We start from the raw sequence: 22,237 nt of genomic DNA, 5'->3' as shown, positions 1-22,237 counted from the left end.
ATTTGAAAAGATTTGAGGATGCATAATACTTCCCATAAGGGCTGGGCGCATCCACATTACCTCAATCCCTAATCTCCAGCCACGGCCTCCCCAGAGGGGCCGGACGCCTTTGGACGGTGGCAGTTTGAGACCCCACGGGATGAAAGGTGCCACCTACATGAAAACATCCTTTCCTTCCTCCACCCACAGGCCCCGTCCCCACTCCCCCCACTCCTCACCCTCTGCCCTCTGTCCCCACAGGCAGGCAGTCAGCTTCTCTGCTGAGGCCGCGGCAGCCAGGCCCAATCTGGGGAGGCATAAACTGACATCCTGTTATAAATCCTTCCCCTGGAGATCAGCCCTCTCGCTGTGCCAAGAAGTCTTTTTCTGACCATCTGTAATCCATTCAAAGGCAACTGGCAGGAAATGGCAACTAGGAAAACCCCTGCACAATGCGCAACTGGTGGGACCACCTCTCTCTCTCTCTCTCTCTCTCTCTCTCTCTCTCTCTCTCTCTCTCTCTCTCTGAGACAGGAAGTGGGCCCTTCTGGGGACACACCACCTCTGGGGAAGCACTGAGAGCTGTGGGGCAGCTGTCAGGGGCTCAGTGGGCTGGAGACAGATGCTTGCAAAATTTGGTAAGAAACCCATGCTGCATTGAGTTCTTAAATGAGCTCTGCAGAAATCGAATTTGAAAAACCAAAACAAACCACAGGCCCTAAGCGGGAGGGGGAGGAGGGGAGAGAATAAAAACATTATATGAAAACTAACCTCAAAAATGCTTCCTTCTGATTTCTATGGACAATTAGACCACAATTTCAAGTAGTGCAAATCCTCCTTATTAAGGCTCCCTTTCCAATCTGGTATCGTCAGCTGCTTCCTCCTAATAGCGGCAGCTTTATTTTTTTGGCACGAAAAGCCGAAGCCCCCAACGCACCGCGGTGGGGACCTGGAGCCGCCCTGCGCAGGCTCCAGAGAGCCAGTGGTTAAATTTTTAGGAATTTGGTGAGCAGATGAACACGTTATTGGAAGTTATTTGACATAGCTACGATGAAATGTATTCTATTAAAGAAGAATACTCAACACGTACCACTTCCTATGTATCTTCCTACATTTTATTATCGTCGATGCTTTGAGCAAGGGCTGGCAACCTTTTCTAGAAAAAGCCAGGGAGTGAATAGTTCAGGTTTTGAGTGTCTTTGTCTCAGACACTACGCGCTGGCACCGTCGTGCACAAGGAACCAGAGACAATACAGAGATGAATGAACGTGGCTGTGCCCTAAGAAAGCGTTATTTACAAACAGAGGTGACACGCAGCTCTTATCCGTGGGCCGCCGTGTGCTGACTGCTGCTCTTGGAGTTATTTATATCTATTATACTTGGATGGTGGAAATCCCAGGCAGCAGAGTTCTTGCCTGGCTGGTGTGGCTCAGGGGTTGAGTATCAACCTATGAACCAGGAGGTGGCTCTTCAGATTCACGGTCAAGGGCACGTGCCTGGGTTGTGGGATCCATGCCCAGGTGGGAGCGTGCAGGAGGCAGCCGATCAATGATTCTCTCATATGATTGATGCTTCTCTCTCATTCTCCCTCTCCCTTCTGCTCTGAATTCAATAAAAATATATAGTTTTAAAAACACCACTAACAACAAAAACTACAGTGTTCTTATGCACATCTCTTCAGTGACAGAATAAGGAGCCCTTGAAATGTGGTGGTGGGAGACCTTATACTACAGAAATCACCAAATGTGATAAACCAGGGACTGATCTATTATTATTTTTTATTGTCTAGATTTAAGAAAGGGATGGAGAAATTTTTAGTAATGCAGAATTAAAACTGTGTCACATCTATAGCTGTATTGTGAATAATGCTAAAAATGGGGACATGTTTTCTTGGTATTCGAAAACTACTATCCAATTTAGCAAGGCCTTCGCTCTCATCACCAACAATTGAGTGATGGTTCTAACATATCTCTTTGTTCTTCTGTTTTCATCTTATTCACTGACTTCAACGAAAATATCAACAAATACTTATGTTGGATTGACACCTGTTTGTCAAATTCAATCTCAGGTTGGTCAGGGATAGAAGAATTTGGAAAAATTTAACAAAAGCATTCTGTGAGAATCAACGGACTATATTAAATCTTGCAATAAGGAGTATTAAAAATTTTATTATTTGTAAATCACATGCTAAACAGCCCTTTAACAGTAAAATGTATAATAAAAGTATATCTGTGTAAATTTATTTAGAGAGGGAGTTGTTAAACATTTACTAGCACAATGATTGTGATAAAAAAAAAAAAAGAAGTGAGAAATCAATTGGGCAGCAAGACCTAAAGCTGTGGGTGCGCACGCACGCGCGCGCACGTCAGAGAGAGAAAGAGAATAACTCTCACCCCAGCCCACTGAACAGAAACAGCAAAACACACACACACACACACACACACACTCTCCTACAAAAAAGGAGCCTGCTGCCTGAAAATTCTACTTTATAAAAAACAAAACAAAACAAAAAAAACCCCCACCTCAATTGTGTTGGTATCAAGTGGGTGTACAACTGAAATAAATTATGAACTGGTTCTCTTTGGTATGAATGGCAGGTCTGGGACTCATTCTAACTCCTTTTTCCAAAAGCAACTTTCTGGGAAACTCATAGCCTTTACTTTACGCTATTCCTTCTCTGTAGAGTGTTCAATGTCAAATCCTAATCATCTGTGATGGAGCATTCATTCATCCACTCATTCATTCTTCAAACGTTAACTTGGCTCCAATTGCATACCCTTCACTGTGCTCCGGGTAGAACCACAAGCTTACGAGCCCCGGCCCTCAGGTCAAAGGTCTTGTAGACAGGCAACAGAAACCTCTTCCTTTCCCGAGCCCCGAGGCATTCAAGCCATATTGAAGTCCCTAGGTGGCATCAGAGTCTCTAGCCTCTGCCTGGGGAGTTCCCGAGCTTCCAGTGGGAGGGCAGGGGTCGAGACGTTATTCCACCATAACATCCTGCACAGACCCCAGCCCAGTACCTTGGCGGTTGAATCTTTCTAATGAATCTGTGCTACAAGAAGCACAGTGAGTCTGTGACCCAGGGAGCATGGTGAGCCTGTGACCCAGGGAGCACGGTGAGCCTGTGACACGGGGAGCACGGTGAGCCTGTGACACGGGAAGCATGGTGAGCCTGTGACACAGGGGGCACGGTGAGCCTGTGACACGGGAGGCACGGTGAGCCTGTGACACGGGAAGCACGGTGAGCCTGTGACACAGGGAGCACGGTGAGCCTGTGACACAGGGAGCACGGTGAGCCTGTGACACAGGGAGCACGGTGAGCCTGTGACACAGGGAGCACGGTGAGCCTGTGACACGGGAGGCACGGTGAGCCTGTGACACGGGAGGCACGGTGAGCCTGTGACACAGGGGGCACGGCTCTAGCTTTATAACCTGCGGAGGGGTGTCACTCATCCTGGTTTGCAATTTAACTCTAGCAGTTTACCAGGCCCAGCTAAATGCTGACCTCCTGTTGGAAGGTGGAAGAAGGATTATTTTAAGTGTAATTATCTTCTTCCTTCCCCAAACTAAAAAAGAGGGTCACTTGAGTGTGTGGGACAATGCTTCTCAATATTCCTAAACTCATGTTCTGTCAACCAAGATGTGGCCACACTTTACTTCTGGTGTTTGCATTGCACAGCTCACTCTATCTAGAACTTTCATTAATTACGGGATGTCACACTGTATTCACATCATATGGAAGTGCCGACTCTTTGCCCTTGTTCCTCCTTAGCTTAAATCATGGATGTGTCAAATTCATTGCTCTGAAAATTGCTAACTGGAGGAAAAACTTTGCTCTGCTTTGAAAAAGCACACATCTTTTACTGATTTCAGGGAAACATCAACGATGAGAAAGAATCATTGATCAGCTGCCTCTTCTGGATGACCCTCACTGGGCATCGAGCCCGCAAATCTGGGCGATTGCCCTGACCAGGAATCAAACTGTGATCTCCTGGTTCACGGGTTGACGCTCAACCACTCAGCCACCCCAGCTGGGTTGCTCTGCTTTTTTAGGGGGCATTTAATAGTTCATCCCCTGTTGATGAGAAAGAGGTCTCCTCTATAAGATGAATGTCAGCCAATAAATGTAGATCAGGTTAGTATAATGTGAAAATGACCATTCTACAACCCCCAAAGAAATAACTGATCCAGGCAAAGATCACTAACAAATACCAAGACAATTCCATGCGATGTCTTGTTGGTATTCACTTGGTTCTAAAGCATTCACTCCCCAAAGAACATGTGCTAATTGAAGAAAGAAAACAGATGTACCACGGAGAGAGGTGGTCACCACCTTATTGAGTGATCGACACCTAATCATGGGCCTCCCTGGCATTATGTGCCCCCTGATGAGATGCTTGATGAAGTGCTCAGAGTCACCTGGGATGTATTCTTGCCAAGATGTTGAGCCTGAACCTGAGACCTTAGCTCTAACTTCCAGGATGGAGGAAAAACAGGGCATAGAAAAAGAAGGCAAATGACACCATGAGCAAGTGATCAGAGAGGTCAGAAAGTGAAGCATTTTAAACGGTAATGTTTGCCGAAACCGGTTTGGCTCAGTGGTAGAGCGTCGGTCTGCGGACTGAAGGGTCCAGGTTCGATTCCGGTCAGGGGCATGTATGCTGGTTGCGGGCACATCCCCAGTAGGGGGTGTGCAAGAGGCAGCTGGTCGGTGTTTCTCTCTCATCGACGTTTCTAGCTTTCTATCTCTCTCCCTTCCTCTCTGTAAAAAATCAATAAAACATATTAAAATAAATAAATAAATAAACGGTAATGTTTTATATATGTTTTATATATGTACATGCAAATATATGTATGCATATATATGCATACTATATACATACACACAGGGGGCACTGCTCTAGATGAACATTGGCACAAGAGGCATAACAACCAAATGTAATGCATAAATCTTGATAGGATCCTGGATATGTGTGTGTATGTAGAAGAGCAGTTATGGAAAAAGCAGCTATATACTTTTTTGGGGGGTGGCGGGGGGACAACAGAAGAAATTTAAATAGGAATTATATATTAGATGTAATTAGGGGACTGGTATTATAATTACGCAGGAAAATGCTCTTATTTTTAGGAGATGCATGCTGAATGAAGAATTTAGGGGTGAAGCATGACACTATCGGTGACTTACTTTCAAATGATCCTGCAAAAACATACATACATATTTATATAAGATGAGGCTCTGAGAATTTGAATAGCTCAAGGTTACACAATCAGTATGTGTCAAAATGCTAAATATTTAGAAGTGAAATGTCATGATGTCTACAACCTAGTTTCAAATGGTACAACATATGTATCTTTATAAGAAGGCAAATAAGATGAGCTGTGAACTAGTTTTTAACTCTAAGTGGTGCATATACTAGTAGGAATGACCATGGTACTATTATTTTAACTTTTTTATATGTGTGAGAACTTTTTCCTAATATATTTTAATATTTTATTGATTTTTTTTAGTGAGAGGAAGGGATAGGGATAGAGAGTTAGAAACATTGATCAGCTGCCTCCTGCACACCCCCTAGTGGGGATGTACCCGCAACCAAGGTATATGCCCTTGACGGGAATCAAACCTGGGACCCTTCAGTCCACAGGCTGACGCTTTATCCATTGAGCAAAACAGGTCGGGGCATGTGTGAGAACTTTTTAAGTTAACATTAAAATGAAGGGCCAAAATGAAACAAGGGTGCAAGGTGAGGTAACCATCAAATCTGAACTGAGAAACTTTAGGCTGCTCAAAGGTGTCTATGACTTTGGGCCCAAAGTTTTGCACTTTTCCGCTGACTTCACTGCCTCGGTCGGAAGCCCTAAGGGACCCTGGAGCTGCCACCTCCTAAACTGAGCTGGGCCTTCTCGCATTGTGGCTTCACAGATCCACCTGAACAGAAACTTCAGGAGTCCTGCGGGTTCTTAAAATCCCAACAACTTTAAAATAGTAGGTGATAAATCAAAGAAACTCATAGGTAGGTCATTTCCAAACTGCTTTTAAAAACGAAAATACTTACAAATGTAAAGTTGTCTAAAGGATATAGAGCTTCAGTTTTACAAGAGGAAAACAGTTCCGTAAATGGATTATACAACAACGTGAATGAACTTAACACTGTTAAACTGAACCCTTAAAAATGGATAGGATGTCTCCTAGGACAAGGGAGACAAAGGAAAAAAATAAACAAATGGGGCTACATCGGATTAAAAAGCTTCTGCCCAGCAAAAGAAACCATCAACAAAGTGCACAGGGACCCCGCTGTATGGGAGAACACATCTGCCAATGATACAACTGAGAAGGGGTTAATTTCCAAAGTATACAAAGAACACATGCAACTAACACCAGGAAGACAAAGAATCCAGTTTAAAATTGGGCAAAGGATCTAAATAGGCACTTCTCCAAAGAGGAGATGCAGACAATTAAAAAAAAAAAAAAATACACACATGAAAAAAAAAAGTTCAATGTCACTAATCATCAGAAATATGCAATTAAAACAATAATGAGGTATCACTTCACACCTGCCAGAATGGCTACCATCAATAAAATCAACAAACAATAAGGGCTAGCAAGGATGTGGAGAAGAGGTAAACCCAGCACACTGCTGGTGGGAATGCAGACTGGGGCAGCCTATGGAAGACAGTACGGAGCTTCTCAAAAAATTAACACTGCCAATGGACGTAGCAATCCCACTTCTGGGAATATATCCCAAGAATCCCTATGTTCACAACAGCGCTATTTACAGTAACTAAGTTCTGGACATAGCGCAAGTGCCCATCAATAGATTAGTAGAAAAAAAAAGATGTGGTACATTTACGCAATGGACGCTATGTTAAAAAAAAAAAAAAAAAAAAAAAAAAAAAAAAAAGAGGGAGCTCTTCCCTTTGGGATAGCATTTATGGATCTGGAAATTATTATGCTAAGTGAAATAATCCAGTTAGAGAAAGACAAATATCACATGATCTCACCACCTATGTGTGTAATCTAACGAAGAAAATAAACGAATGAACTAAAAACAGATCCAGAGGCGTGGATGCGTGGAACAGAATGACAGATCTCAGAGGGGAGGCGGGCGGAGAGGATGGGGACGGGGGGAGAGGGGATTTAACTAAAGAACATCTACGCATACAGGCATAACCCATGGACACAGACAACAGTGTGGGGAAGGCCTGGGGTGGTGTGGGGGTTGGGTGATGACGGGGAAACTCTGTAATACTGGCAATTAAAAAAATGTCACTTGTATTTTACCACAATTTAAAAAGACAGGTATATGGGGACATAGACCTGAAAAAACTGGATGCCTAGCCAAAGTGTAACACTCTATTGGATGAAAAATAACTCAGGAAAGAAAAAGGGAAGATGTGGTCCCTCACGCCCACCTCTGTAAGATTTATAACACAGTTGTGAAAATAAGACACCAGGTAAACAAGGGTACGCTTTAGGGGCCAGCGTGCATGGTGGGTACACCCAGCGGGAGGAGGTCCAGAGGCGCCCCGGGTGTGCAGCCTGAGGGTGTGGGGAGGGGTTCCTCCGAGAGTGAAGGAGGCCTGCGCCCTGCAGAATGAGAAGCGTTCACTTGAGAGAAAGGCTCTAGAAGCAGAGGTCCCTAGAGGGTCTGCAGAGACCGGGACGGAACAGGGCGAGTCCAGAGGGCCATGCCGGACAAATCACCGGTGTGGGTTTGGAAGGACCGAGGCACTGAATGAAATGTGCTGGATGGGGAGGTGGGAAAAGGTTTGCACGTAAGGAACAACCTGATAAAATATGACTTTTCGGGAGATGAATCCTGAAGTGGTGTGAGGGGAAGATGGAACCCCAGCCTGGCCACTTCCCCCAGAGGCAGGTGGGAGGTGCTTTCTGTGTCTTTCTCAGCCATTCGAGTCAAGAATCTTTTCTTTGTCACTGCCCCTCAGAGCCAGGGACAAGGAGGGCATCGCTGGGGCAGAAGAAAGGATAGGTCTTTCACACCAAGTAGGCAGTGATTGCAAAAATCTAGGCCTGGCTGGTGTGGCTCAGTGCCTGAGCATCAAACTAAGGACCAGGATGTCAAAAGTTCGATTCCAGGTCAGGGCACATGCCCAGGTGGTAGGCTCGAACCCCAGTCTGGGGACGTGCAGGAGGGAGCCAGTCAATGATCCCCTCCCATCATTGTTATTTCTCTCTCTCCCTTCCTCCCTTTCTCTTTGAAATCAATAAAAATATATATATTTTTTAAAATCTAGGTAGGCTATGAGACTAAACATATTTTTAAAAAACCTAGGTAGGCTTTAAATATATTTTAAAATAGCCAAAACCGGTTTGGCTCAATGGATAGAGCTTCGGCTTGCAGACTGAAAGGTCCAGGGTTCGATTCTGGTCAAGGGCATGTACCTTGGTTGCGGGCACATCCCCGATAGGAGGTGTGCAAGAGGTAGCTGATCGATGAATCTCTCTCATCAATGTTTCTCTCTATCCCTCTCTCTTCCTCGCTGTAAAAAATCAATAAAATATATTTTAAAAAATAAAATAAAAATAAATATGTTTAAAAATATATTTTAAAAAAATCTAGGTGGGCTATGGGATGGGGGCTGAGGGATCCTAAGGAATGGAGAGGTGCTGGGAACTGCTCTTAAGACAGAGGGGGAGGGGAGGACCTTCCTAAAGAGACTGGATAAGGGAGGAATCAAAGAAGGCTTTGCACTTGCACTTGGCCTAGCAGGGTCTGGGGGAGCCGTAAGGACACCCACAAGGGGCTGCCAAGATGCAATACCCCAGAGGCTGAGCTGAGCACTCGGTGCAGGAGCGGTCAGGTCTGGCGGCAGGCATGTGGAATCACCACGCAGGACTGAACCGTCTCAGGTGAGAGCAGGAGCGGGGCTGAGCTGACGGGGCAAACGGGAGGGAGGAGGAGGAAGAGGGAGCTGGAGGAGCTGGCAGAAGAGGCCTAAAACTGTGTGCCACCCAAACTTTGGTAAAGAAAATATGGTTTCCCAAAAGCGCTAGAGCAGTCTACTATTTCAAGAAAAACCTCAGAAAGTACACTGGGGAAGCAAATAGCCTCTTAATCTGTCTGAGGCTGGATTGTTACATGTTGGGTTAGCATAAAACAGGGCAGGTCTCTCTATTTTCAATCGTCTTCGGCTCGTCAGTGTTTGGCCTGAGCCTCGGAAAGTGGCAGGGCTCGGGGTCTTGCCCTGTTGCTGCGAAAGATGGCGAAGAAGGGGCCGGGAGCCTGGAGCATGGGGACTGGCCCGAAGGGCTGGCATTGGTGGGTGGGCCACACGGGGCCAACCTCACCAAAATGTGAGCAGTTTCGCTTTCCTGGTATTTTCCTTTCTGTCTGCCCGTCTGGGCCAATTATCACCTGGGAGAGGTGCCTCAGCCCACAGCCCGTGGCCCTCACTCACTAGAAGGATCAACTTACCAGCCAGCACACCGAGGGGTCTGGGCCTGTCAAAGAAACCTCATACTGACGAGGCAGTAGGAAAGGGGATAGGGTTGAAGAGGAAACACATGTGAAGGGCTCCCCTGGTGTGAGAGAGAGAGAGAGAGAGAGAGAGAGAGAGAAACTCCAGCTCCTCCAGAGCAGGCAGATCATGGAATAGGAAATTCTAAGAGCACCGGTTAGTGGAGAGAAGATTAAATCCTACGTCCTGAACTCAGCATGACCACATCCCCCATGGGCACGGGGGAGATGCGTGTCTTCCTCAGCCTCTGAATCGAAGACTCTTCCCTGTCCCTTCCCCTCAGAGCCCGTGGCAAGTAGGGCATCCATCGCTGGGGCTGAAGAAGGGAAAGGTCTTTCACACCCACTTAGCAGGTGCCCGAGGCCCATCCAAAGGACCCAGCTCCGCTGCTGCAGGTATTGGCAAGCCCTCCCCATTCCGTCATCCTAAGGAGCACACCCTTTATGAAAACACTAACGATCCCAGCGCCAAGAGGGAAGCTGAAAAGCGGCCTAGAAGATGCTCAAAAGGGAAAAGGAGAGAAATCATCACTGTAGATAGATGCCCCTGGAGTTGCTTGGCAACCGTCCTTGCGAACACCTCCTCCCAAAAAGGAACAGTTGGAGCCGGCTCTGAGATTTCCCCGAGGCCAGGACGCTGGCCCAAGCCTGGAGCCCAGGAGGAGAAAGCATTTCACGGAGGGGGAGGCCAGGGGCCTTATAGCAGGCCACTGGCTTAGACACCGCAGGGGAAGAAACTGGAACCATTTTGCGTAAGGAACACGCTCTTCTAAGTAGGGCTGGTCCTTGGCTGAAGCAAGCAAGGAGTACCCTGGGTACCACATTTAAGGAGGCCCTCACGCAGCCATCGGAGCCTGTGCGTGCTTGTCCTTAAATATGTGTCCTGGGTGCCCCACCTGCCTCACCTCCGTCCCCACCCTGCTCCTAAGATGACATCACGAGGACAGCCTCTGGATCAGCCCGCCTCTGGGTTCAAATCTCAGGTCTATCTAACGACATCCCAGCTGTATCACCGTAGGTGCCCGCCTTCACCTCCCGGAGCCTCAGTTTCCTCGTCTCTAGAATGTGGCTGATAATAGGAATGGCCTCGTAGGATTAAATGAGAAAAATGCACATTTAGCTCTGTGTTCAGAAACGAGGCGCTGCCCAGGAAATGGCAGCTAGGATATTTTTTATTTTTATTTTTAAAAATCATACAAGCAGTTCCCCAGAACCCCTTAGACTGGGCCTATGGGATCCAAATCCCTGCGTCTCTGCTTCAAAACAAAACAAAACAAAACAAAACAAAACAAAACGCGTCACAAAGGATTCTCAAGGCAGACAGGCTGGAGAGTCACTACGGTATCCAGTGGACAGTGGTTCTCAAAGCCCAGTGACCTCAGAGCCACGGGGGGGTGGGGGGGTGGCTGTTTAGAAGGCCTGCTCCTGTGCCCCAACCCCAGTCCGGATTCAGCGTGGCTGCAGCCTCAGGGGCTAAGTACCAGGCGATTGCAATGCAGGGTCGCCCCCATGACCACACTTCGGAGAAACGAAACTGATTCACTCTGGCTAACAGCACAGGGACCTGGGTCCTACTACTCCTTTTGTTTTTACTCCTGAAATCCTGAAAGGACCAGGGACAAAACGTTGACGAAAAGACGCTTAGTCAAACGCAGGCATACTCCTGGGGCAGGAACGGTGTCCGCCGTCCCCTGAAAGTGGCAGCTCTCCTCGGGCAAGGAAGGGGAACCCAGAGCCGGGCAAAAGTGACCATCATCGTGACAAAAGCCCAGGTGACTGAGTACCCTCTCGATGCCGGACAGTACCCCGTTTATTTTCCACAACAACCTCAAGTGCTACTGTTATCACTATTCTAACGTGAGGAAACTGAGGCCCAGAAAGGTTGTCTTTTCTTCCTTCTTACTACACAGGCAGTAAATGGCTGAGTCAAGATTTCAATGATGCTCCAGGAAACTCCCAAGCCTGCAATGCCAATGCACTTTGTGGTAAAATACACATAAAAGGCACCCTTTCCACCATGTGTATTACTTCATCCATCTCCAGAACGTTATCATCTTCCCCAACTAGAACTTTGTACCGATCGAACACCAATTTTCCACTTCCCCCTCCCCCAGAGCTTGACAACTATCATTTGACTCTCTGTCTCTATGGATTTTATTATTGTAGGAACCTCATGGGATCATACAGTATCTGCCCTTTTGCAGTCCAGCACGCTCCTAAAAAGAGGCAGGCGCCACCTTGGTCTGATAGGACCAAACTAGGAATGGGTCTCAACCATGTTCCATACCCTGGTGAGTGTCCTCAGTTTGGGTGTCCTGCCTCCCCAACGTGGCCCCACCCCAAGGCTCCCTGACCCACTGGTAAACTGTGGGTACTGTGTTAGGGTCCCACAGCAAGCCCGGCCCCTGTCAGCTCCCAGCTGAAGGTGTCCTTGCTCTATTAATGCTCCAAGAACCACAATTAGCTTCCCAGAGCAGGTACGTAGGTTCAAAGAGCCCCTGAGTCCCTTTTACTAGTATCTTCCCCACGATGGTGGCCTAGTGTCGCTCTGTCCTGCCCTAGAGAGCATTTATTTGGTTCCTTCCTTCCTTCCTTCCTTCCTTCCTTCCTTCCTTCCTTCCTTCCTTCCTTTCTTTCTTTCTTTCTTTCTTTCTTTCTTTCTTTTTTTTTCTTTAAGCACCTGTCCCCGAAAATTGGCAAGCGGAGTTGTGTTATGAAACCTCAGGTTAAGGAACAAAAGCTTTCTCCACAGCAGAACTCCAGCTCTACCAGGGGACCTGGGGGAACCGCGTCTAGCCCCTGAATGGCGAGCATCCTCAGCCTCCGCCCACGTGCAGGAAGGGCTTCCTGGGCTCTCATCATTAGCTGAAGAGCATCAGGGTCCACATCCAGGTCCCTGTGGCGGAAGCGGCCCATCCGAGCGCCACCGCAGAGGAGCAGGAGAGAACCAGCCACAGAGCCTTCGCCGGGAGCCCACCAGTGGCGGGACAATCGCACCGAGAGCTTTAGGAGAGAGACAAGGGAGTCCGTGTCTCTTATCCACGTACGTATTCGCGTGGGATGGTGGTGGGGAAAGTTAGCTTTTTGATATTCAGCTTCTGCAACTCCAACAAAGGCCAAGCTTTTGGCCAACGCTCTCCCTCTCCATCATAGCTCCATTTGGTCACTGCGGTCACCGTCAGACTCCCAAGGTCCAGCCCCACCGACATCCCCACGGGCCCCCGAGGCAAGGCCCAGTGTGGACTCCCAGGAAGCACCCCGCACCCTGGAGGCTCCCCAGGTGCTGCGTGGCCTCAGGTAGGGGCAGCAGCCAGGGTGTGGCTGATCCTCTTCCCCTCCAAACGCCGTCTGTCTGTCTCTGTGGTCTGGGGTGGGGTGCTTCTCCCCCTTAGTCTGGGCTTTTCTCAGTGGTTTCCTGTCTGCAAACGGTTGTTAGCTGTTCTTCTCGTGAGGAAGAAGCAGAGCCAGGAATGACCTACATCACCATCCTGGTGACATCCCCCTTACCGCAGCCACGGAAGGACGGCAGTTTCCGGGGTGACACTGGGCCACCTCGGAACGTGGCGTCCTCGGGCCAAAGGGATCTGGCCAGACAGGGTCTCCGTGTGTCTGCTGATACACGTATGTCTACATCGGAAGGATGCCGCCCTTGAGTCAAAGCACCACGACCAAAAGGTTAGCCCTAAAGATACAGACACAACGTACACAGGGTACCACACAGCACCCGAGTCCGCCTCCCGTTCCTAAGTAAACTCAGACACAGAGACGGCACGGCTCTGTGAACCCCGGCCCTGCCTGGGCACGGCCGTGCAGGCCTGAGACATGCCGAGGACCAGGTGGCACAGGCCTCTACTGCCCTTCCTATCTTCCAATCCATCACACAGGAACCCCGAAACCAGCCGCTCGGCTCTGCCTTGTGTACCCCCAGTCCAGACAAGTCCCATGGGTGCTCACACGGCACAGAATGCCAGTGGTATTCCCAGCCTGACTTTACACTGAAATCCTCAATGATTCACCATGTGGTGCTCGTGACATCAGGGGCCGCTGGAGAATACACGGTGCCATTATCAGAACCGGTGCCGTGGGGTCTCCTCCAGGCACGGCGAGGGAGGGGGGCCACCCAGAATTGGAGGCTGGAGCCCATCCCCGTCCCCCGTTTCTGCAGAACAGAGCTGAGGGGCTGGAGGAGTCACCTGCAAACCTCGGGAGGACAGTTCTTGGAGGGACGGAGTCTCTCTCTCTCTTTAGATCCTCCCAAATGCGGCCCCGCGCCAGGGGGCAGTCGCAGCGTGGCTTATGTCTGTCTGCTGAGCATTCAATAGGGCCAGCCCGCCGGGATGTAGGCCTAAGACATAGATAGTTGCAGAATATCCCCATGAATATTTTCATGTGTTTTTCTTGTGTCCTTGCCTTTCCAGCCTCACCTTCCCCAGTGATTCTCTATCGGGGTCCCTTTGCTCCTGAGCGGGTCTTAGCAATGTCTGGACACAGGTTTGGTTGTTTCATATTGGGGGAGGGGGAGGGAGGGGCCTCTGGAATCCATTGGTACAGACGAGAGATGCTGCTGAACATCTTACCAGGCACAGGACAGTCCCCCGCCACAAAGAAGCAGAGCCACGCCGGGCATGTTCATACTGCTCTCTGCTTTGCTATCTCTTCTCTAAGCGACACAGACTCTAGTTTCGAGAACATTCTATGTTCTCTCACACGTTGAGCCTTCACACGTTTCCTCTAATTCCCACCTGCCCAGCCCCGCATACAGATAACTTCCATTCATCCTGCAGGTTTTAGTGTAAATAAAATTTCCTCAGGAAGGCCTTCACTGAGCCCCTAACCTAAATTAGGTCCTCCCACCACGCCTTCTAATACCACCCCATTTCCCTTTCAGAGTACTTTCTAGACGCCAGGACTTTTTTTGTTTTCTTTTTTAATCTTCACCTGAAGAAGTGAGGATATCCCGCCCCCCCCCCCCCCCCCACACACACACACACTGTTTTTAGAAAGAGTGGAAGCAAAGGGTTGTGGGGGGGAGGAGAAAAAGAGAGAGAGAGAGAGAAAGAAAGAGAGAGAGAGAGAGAGAGAGAGAGAGAGAGAGAGAGAGAGGAGAAAGAGAGAGAGAGAGAGAGAATGAGAATCGATGGGAGAGACACATCGATTGGTTGTCTCCTGCTCATGCCCTGACCGGGGTTGGGGATTGAACCTGCAACCACGGTGCATGCCTTTGCCCGGGAATTGAACCCGTGACCCTGCTGTCCGAGGGCCGAAGCTCTAACCACTGAGAAAAACAGGCCAGGGCGACGCCAGGACTTTCCAACACCTGCCTTTGCAGCCAGGACTGCGCTGTTTGTTTTTGTGCCCGGGCCTCGCCCAGTGCTGACACACGGTGAGACACTGCCTCAACGCACGAAGGAGGCCAAGAAAGCAGGAGCGGGTATTAAAACCCAAGCAAGACACCCAGAGGCCTCCACGACCATTCCACTACTCAGGTGCCAAAAAGAGAACGGGGCAGTGCCTTATGAATTGATATGGACCACTACCCTTTAGGATTTTGTAACATGTGAACGTTAGTTATAAAATAAGAAGTACTTCAATGGGTGATGTATGTAACAGTCTACATCTCCTAGAGATAAAGCAATTATTCTTGTAGAATGAGGTGGTCTGATGAGAACCCAACGCATCACAGCCAGTGTCCCAGGGTGTGGCCAACCTGCCTGACTTCCTGTTTTGGAAGGGGCCAGAGCCACATTTTCTCCACCCAAGAACGCCTGCACATGGAAATCCCTGTATGCAAAGAGCTACTCATTTAAAGCTCGATATTTTCAAAACTAGGTGGTTCTGGAAAAAACCCTTTCTCCGCTTTTCTGTCTCGGCCATGGCGCTCCCCCTTCTCCATCAGCTGGATGCAACCATAAAGCTTCTTCGTTCTCCAAGCCCTTACTTCTCCATTCTACCTTCCCTCCCCGCCAACTCTCCAGGCCACGCCACCTCTCCATCCTTCCATCCCGAACACGGGGCGGGAGAAGAGAGATGATAATGAGATGTCCAAGTGAACAAATGTTGTGGCTTGTTAGCGGAAAGGGAGGAAGGTAGGCTTAATGGGGAAGGAAGTTGAAATTAATGGTGACAGGAGGTTTATCTGTGTAATCTGTGGACGTGGTGTCTTCCCATCTTCTATTAGCATAGATAACGGCCTGGCCTGTATAACGACAGAGGGAAGCCCTCGCAGTGTCCCATAAATCTCCACCACTTGTCCCTGGCTTCCCCTGGCTTGGATTCTAAGAGAGCTTCATTCTTCTACTCAGTTGCCATCTTTTCCTCCAATTTGCTCCCACCAAGCCGTAACTGCAAGACTCCTCAACCCGAGCTGCATGTGCTCCCAAACTCCCGGCTTCATCCTGTGTTCCAGCCCAATTCCACCAGCATCTCAGGAGGAAAGCAAACTCTTATAGTCACAGCAAGATCTTTCTGGCTCCAGAACAGTTTTCAAAATTGGAAGCATTCCACAAGTTTACCTACATCAAATCAAAACATCTGGGAACATTAAAACACAGACAAATGCCCGTAGTAACTAGTATAGATTTCAAAAAAGACCCAAACAGAAATCTATGAAGGATTTTCTTTTCTCGGGGATCAGACAAAACAATTCATTGATCACTTAAAAAATTATTTTAGACCTCCCAGACCAAGAAAGATTTTGTAAACCGCTCACAGCCACAGGCCCACAACTGCCTAAGTATTTTCTATAGCTCTTGACAAAACTTACCAATGACTACATAGTAACTGCACTCCACTAAAACTGGTTTTTAAAAAATCATTACCTTTATAAAATTATAACATGATTAACTCTAAAAATGAAATTTCTGATATAGTTTATCTTTTCCACTCATCACTGATTAAAAATCCCAATTAATTATAATAATAAAGGTTCCTAGAACGAGCTTCATTAGTAAATGAAGATGATAATCATAATAACATTAAAAAAAAGAATGAAGGCAAACATCCATTAAGTGTTACCATGTGTTAAGCCCTTCTGTATTATATCAGTTAATCCTCACAACAACCCTGCTATTATCTGTTTTATATAATCCAGGACACTTATGAGCCATATGCAACCTGCTTCTTACTCATAAATTGACATTCTTAAAAAAATAAATAAATAAATAAAAATAAAAAATAAAAAAATCCCTGGCTGGGTGGCTCATTGGTTGGAACAACATCTTTTTCCTTTAAAAAAAAAAAAAAAATATATATATATATATATATATATATATATATATATATATAATTGATTCTTTACAGAGAGGAAGAGAGAGGGATAGAGAGCTAGAAACATTGATGAGAGAGATTCATCAATCAGCTGCCTCCTGCACACCCCCGACTGGGGATGTGCCTGCAACCAAGGTACATGCCCTTGACCAGAATCGAACCCGGGACCTTTCAGTCCGCAGGCTGATGCTCTATCCACTGAGTCCAACCGGTTTAGGCTAGAGCAACATCTTGTACACTAAAAGGTTGTGGGTTCGATTCCGGGTCAGGGACATACCTAAGTTGCAGGTTCAGCCCCTGGTTGGGACACGTGTGGCAGGCAACCCATCAGTGTTTCTCTCACATTGATGGCTCTCTCTCTATCTCTCTTCCTCTTTCTCTACAATCAGTAAATATATCCTCAAGTGAGGATTCAAAAAAGAGTACAGGGAAGGCAATTAGAATAGGGGAACATCTTTCTAAATCATGGAGCTTTTTCCCAATTAGCTTGAAAAAGAACAGTCTTCAGATAAACCTACAAAGCTAGAGGAACATTATTATAAAAGGTTAGTTAGATGAATGGCCTTCCTTGAATTCTCTGTTCTAAGTGCATTTCATATCTTAGATTAGGCTAGCAAGGTTTCTGGGGCCCTCTCTTCTCAGGACATTTAAGTGCCTACCTGAGCCAAGCTGACCTAGGTCAGTTCACTCTCCAGGGAGGGACCACATCACCCCGGGTTCTGGACTCAAACCTTCAGTCATCCCAAAGGCCTAAAGGTCACATACCATCCACAAACTGTTTGCAGCAGAATATGCTGGAGCATGAAATGCAGTGATTTTTGCCACCAAGAGATTACAAAATGAGAAAATAAACCCAGTATGTAGTAGTTTTAAGATGTTTTTAATGGGAGACCTTGATTTTTTTTTTTTTGTAAGTTTTTTTCTTCTTCCGAAGACAGCCTGTCTGATATGACTATATCTGAAGTGTAGGCACACTCCACAGAGAAACTGAGGTTCAGAGGTCCCAGAGGGACCTGAGAGGATGTCTAACTCCACTTCCTAACTTTACACGTGAAAGGAAGGGAAGTGATGTTCCCAAGGTCACATGGGGGACCCTCGGAAGCTGACTTAATCCCTGTCTCCTGCTCCTCTCCGCACTCCGGGCTGCCCTCCATATAACCCGGTCTGACCACATCCAAACTTGGAATCAGCAACACCTTCCGAACCCAGGTGATGGTTTGACAAGGTTCAAAAGTATTTTCCAAATTCATCTTGACTGTCATTTTAGTTAACTTTGGATGAAACAATAACATGGATGTAGAGACTTTGTTACAGAGATTTCAAAGCCTTCAGCTAACACTTTCGACTGAGATAGGTGAACAGAAGCGCCAATGGAGAAGGAACTATGTTACAATAACCAGGTTACTTTGGAAGTCTGCAAGTCCTTCCCTCCATGAACTTAATCTACAAAAAATATCATATCACAACAATGTGTGCAGCAGCATTAGTGACTAGAGTGAAAAGATGGAAACAAGCCAAATCTTCATCAAAAGATAGACGGCTAAACAGTCTACAGTATATACACACAATGGAACATTACTCAAGCCATAAAAAGGAATGAAATTCTGACACATGCTGCAACATGAATGAACCATGAAAACATTATGCTAAGTGAAATGTCACAAAGGGACAAATACTGCATGATATATACATGTGTATACGTAATTATACATGGGATTTAGAATAGGCAACTTCATGGAGACAGGAAATAGAATAGAGATTACCAGGGCTGAGGGGGAGAGGGGAATGGGGAGTTACTGTATAATGAGTTTAGGATTTCTGGTTGGGATAATAAAAAAAAGTTTGGGAAATGAATTGCAGTAATTATTGTACAGCATTGTGAGTGTACTTAGTACCACTGAATTGTATACTTTAAAATGATTAAAACTGTAAACTTTATTATATTTATTTTATCGCAATAATAATCATATCAAGACCTGGATTATAACCTTTTAATTCTCAATTGCTATTTACTCATTGCTATTAAACCCCAACTTTCTTCTCAAGACCTGCGTACTATGGCCATCTATGTATGCTTGCACACATAAACAGAATCACACCTAGGTCACTTTGTGTCCTGCAGAGACCCATTCACAAACAGGTATCCATCCTGAGACCACCGACATGGTGACTCCAACAACAAAGCCCACGGCAAGACCAATGCAACCAGTGTTTCTGGAGATCCTGGCAACCAAACAACCCGACAGAGTTCCAGCTCAACGCTTAAATTCTTCACAATGGCGGTGTGTATGTGTGTGTGTGTATTTAATTTATGTGTACTCTATCTGTAAAGAAAACTGTGCCTATACCAGGAAGACCTTTAGGAATAGCGAAGCCACGTCTGCTCCACCATGCCCATGAACAAAGAGATTTCAGGTCCATACATGGCTATTGGGTGAACTCAGCAATTGCATGTTACACTGAACAGCGGTGTCCTTCGTGTAAATGCATATAATTGGGAGCTAAGTCTTTGTACCTGCACAGGACAAAGGGTATAATAAGCAGCATGTACCACTTGTGAATTCTGAGGAAAGGAGAGCCTTTCATTTTTCCTTAAAAGAACCCATTTCTCACGAGGCAAAGAGAATCTGAGAACAAGCCTTCTGAAACAGAAGCAGGGAGGAGGGTGCAGAATTTGAGTTTTGGGTTATAGTCATCACCGATCACCAGGCTCAAGAGGCGCCCATTCTGTGCCATACCGTAACGTTTACTCAACTTAAATTGAAAGGTTCCCACAACCGCATCTTCCTTCTTGGAAACCTTTCCATTGCCAGGGGTCTGACAACCGAGTCCATTAGCTTTTAAAGATTTCAAGAGCTCCTGGAGAAAAACAATCTCTAGTGACACTTCCCATGGCCAACACGCATGAACATTTAGCACAAATCAGCTGCCACTTGCGAGCTGTCCACTTGACTTCATTCCCTTGCGCATCCTAAAGATATGTCAAGATCACAGTGAGATATTTAGAGGCAACGTCTTTAGAGTAAGGTTTCGTTCCCAATCAAAGTGCTTAATTAGCAGAACCACTACGCTAGAGAACTGTCCTTGAATATGCATGCGTTTTAACCTCCATGTTATTTTTTTTTTTCCTGAAGCACGTACTTTCTTCTCACGGGATGGCCAGGAAATGATTAGGCGCAGAAAACCGACTGTTATAGGTGTCGATCCACAAAATGAAGTGCCATCTTTCCAAGCAGGTTTTGGCTGCCCGGTGTATGAGGGAGACCCATTCTTTGGAATCGCATGGCCTTTTCTCCATTCATTTGGGACGAACAACGCTCATGTGGCCTACGGCCTAGTTACGCCTAAACTCCTTCAACACTTCCCACCAGCCCCTTCTGGCCCCTCCAGCCATCCTCCCACCCCCAATGTCAGCCAACCACGTTCATAAGACACCAGTTAGTCAATCACAGTTCAAACAAACCCATCCACTCGTTCAGCAGACAGTGGCCTCTGGATTTGTTCCACGCAGACCCCTAGGCCAGCGTTACATATGCCAGGCTCGCAAACATGAACAAGGACGTGATTTATTTATGACGACCACGTGTGTTTGATGCCCAGTTCCAGCAGGTTGTGGCTTCCCTTGCCTGCCTCATTCTAGGGTGACCTATCTATTCCCTGTGTCCCATTCCAGGTACTGTATTTCCAGCCTGGGGGAAACAGAGAGGAGGGGGGTGCAACTGGCCAGGGGGCTGCACACACAGATGCCCCTAACCCTGCTGCTGGCCACATGACAATCTGGGACCAAACCCAAAGTGGGCACGTGGAACTTGCTACTAAGGATTGCACGTCCAATGGTTTTCCGTGGAGAGTGGAGACGTAGCCACTGGCCATGTGAGGTTCGCAAAACTGTTGTGTATTTCCCCACAAGAAAGGCTGGGATGCTTTTGAGGGGCGCCCCGCTCCTCATTTCCTCATTTCACAGATTTTGAACACAACCCCCCCCCCCCCCTTCCCACCACCACCACCTTTGGCAATGATGCTGCAAATGCGAATGGCAGGTAGGCATCAGAGGGTCCAAGCGCGGACTCCAACTGAAGTGCAGCAAACTTCTGCCTCCAACAGTCTCCCCCTCTTGCACCCTCCCCCCGGCCCCCAGTTGTATTTATACTTTGGAAGAAGTTAACACCAAGCAGCAGCAGCAGCAGCAGCAGCAGCAGCAGACACCTGGGCGTGCTCGATTTCTGACAAGCCTTAGTCACTCTGTATAACCCAGCAGAACAATTCACAATATAGTCGAAACCCTGTGAAGGCTGCTGCCACACATGCTAGCACTGAAATGCCAGTAGCTTCCACTTACCTTCTTTATTAAGCCTCATAACCTCCCTGCTTTTTCCACCCTCTTTTCCAGCCTCTTCTAAATCTACATCTGCAGATGAAAAAGAAAAAGAAAAAAGAGAACATAAGAGAAAAAAAAAGGGGGGGGGGGAGAAAAAGCCAAAGTCAAGGGGGGCAGGGAGCGTGTGTTTTTATTTGCAAACGGACTGATGGTAAATACTGTATCGGAAAAACCTTTCCAAAATTGACAATGCGACGTTGCCTCCCAAGTCCGGATTTCCATCTACCTGGCCCAGATAGGTACCAAGAAAAAAAAAAAAAAAAAAAAAAAAAAAACTATGCAAGCAGCAACAGAGTATATAGCCTTTTCCACAGACACACACCATGGGGCTGTGAAAGCCCACCCCGCGGGCTGCCACGGGGGGCCGGGCGCAGGCAGACAGACAGACAGACAGCCCTGGCAGCAGGGCCTCCCCCTCTGTGCCCTGATGGTCTGTCTCTCCGTGTGTATTTATTGGGAGAGGGAGAGGGAGAAGCATGGAGGACACCGGGGGCCACTCTCTCTCCTCTCTCTCACACACACACTTTTTTTTTTTTTCCTCCCAGTGGCTCTAGGTGAATGGAAAGGTTAACCGGGATAATAAAAAGGAGGAGGAGGAGGCGGCGGGGTTCTTACTGTCGGAGCAGTGTAATTTGGCGGCGTCGATCCAGGAGGACCAGGGTTTGCCCAGAAACGCCTCCGGACTGGGCACTTTGCGATCCAGTGTCGCCATTGCTCTTCCTTCTTGTTGCTTTTTCCCTGTTCCTTCGGCAGCAGCGGCCGAGAGACACGGGATTCGAGAACGCTCCGACGTCATCTTCGGAACGTTCCGACATTGAGTGCTGCGAGCGCGGGAGGGGGGAGGGAGGAGGGCGGGCGGCAGGGATGGGAGGAGCGGGGCGGGGAGAGGGGAGAGCGGAGGAGGAGCCGGCGCCCCGGCGCCCGCAGCCGGATGGGCTCCGCGCGGCGGGCACGGCCGCCAGGGGCAGCAGAGAGGCGCCGGCCGCCCGCCCGCCCGCCCGCCGGGAGGGGCCGCCGGGCCGGGGCGCCGGGGACCGAGGCTGCCGCGCACCCGGCGGGGAGGAGATGCTGCGCCGCCGCCGCCGACACCGCCTGCAACCCGGGGGCCGCGCGGGGCCGGGCCGGGGCGCCGGAGAGG

The 22,237-nt window shown here is 47.8% G+C and overlaps 1 protein-coding gene across 4 annotated transcripts in view; it reads right to left on the bottom strand.

The window, feature by feature from the left end:
* The window catches only part of ATXN7L1 (ataxin 7 like 1), a 234,334-nt gene extending 212,418 nt beyond the window's left edge, over window positions 1-21,916 (bottom strand). For all 4 annotated transcript variants that reach the window (XM_084897812.1, XM_084897806.1, XM_084897807.1 and 1 more), the window contains exons 1-2: window positions 21,715-21,916; window positions 21,061-21,129 (exon numbers count right to left, since the gene is read on the bottom strand). In XM_084897812.1, coding sequence (XP_084753938.1) covers window positions 21,061-21,129; window positions 21,715-21,895 — 250 coding nt within the window. In that variant the 5' untranslated portion in view covers window positions 21,896-21,916. The remainder of the gene's footprint in view (window positions 1-21,060; window positions 21,130-21,714) is intronic.
* Between the last annotated feature and the right edge of the window lie 321 nt (window positions 21,917-22,237).

Source organism: Pipistrellus hanaki (genome assembly GCF_964339955.1).
Source record: "Pipistrellus hanaki genome assembly, chromosome: 10".
Taxonomy (NCBI): Eukaryota; Metazoa; Chordata; class Mammalia; order Chiroptera; family Vespertilionidae; genus Pipistrellus; species Pipistrellus hanaki.
This window is presented reverse-complemented; position numbering and strand designations above follow the sequence as displayed.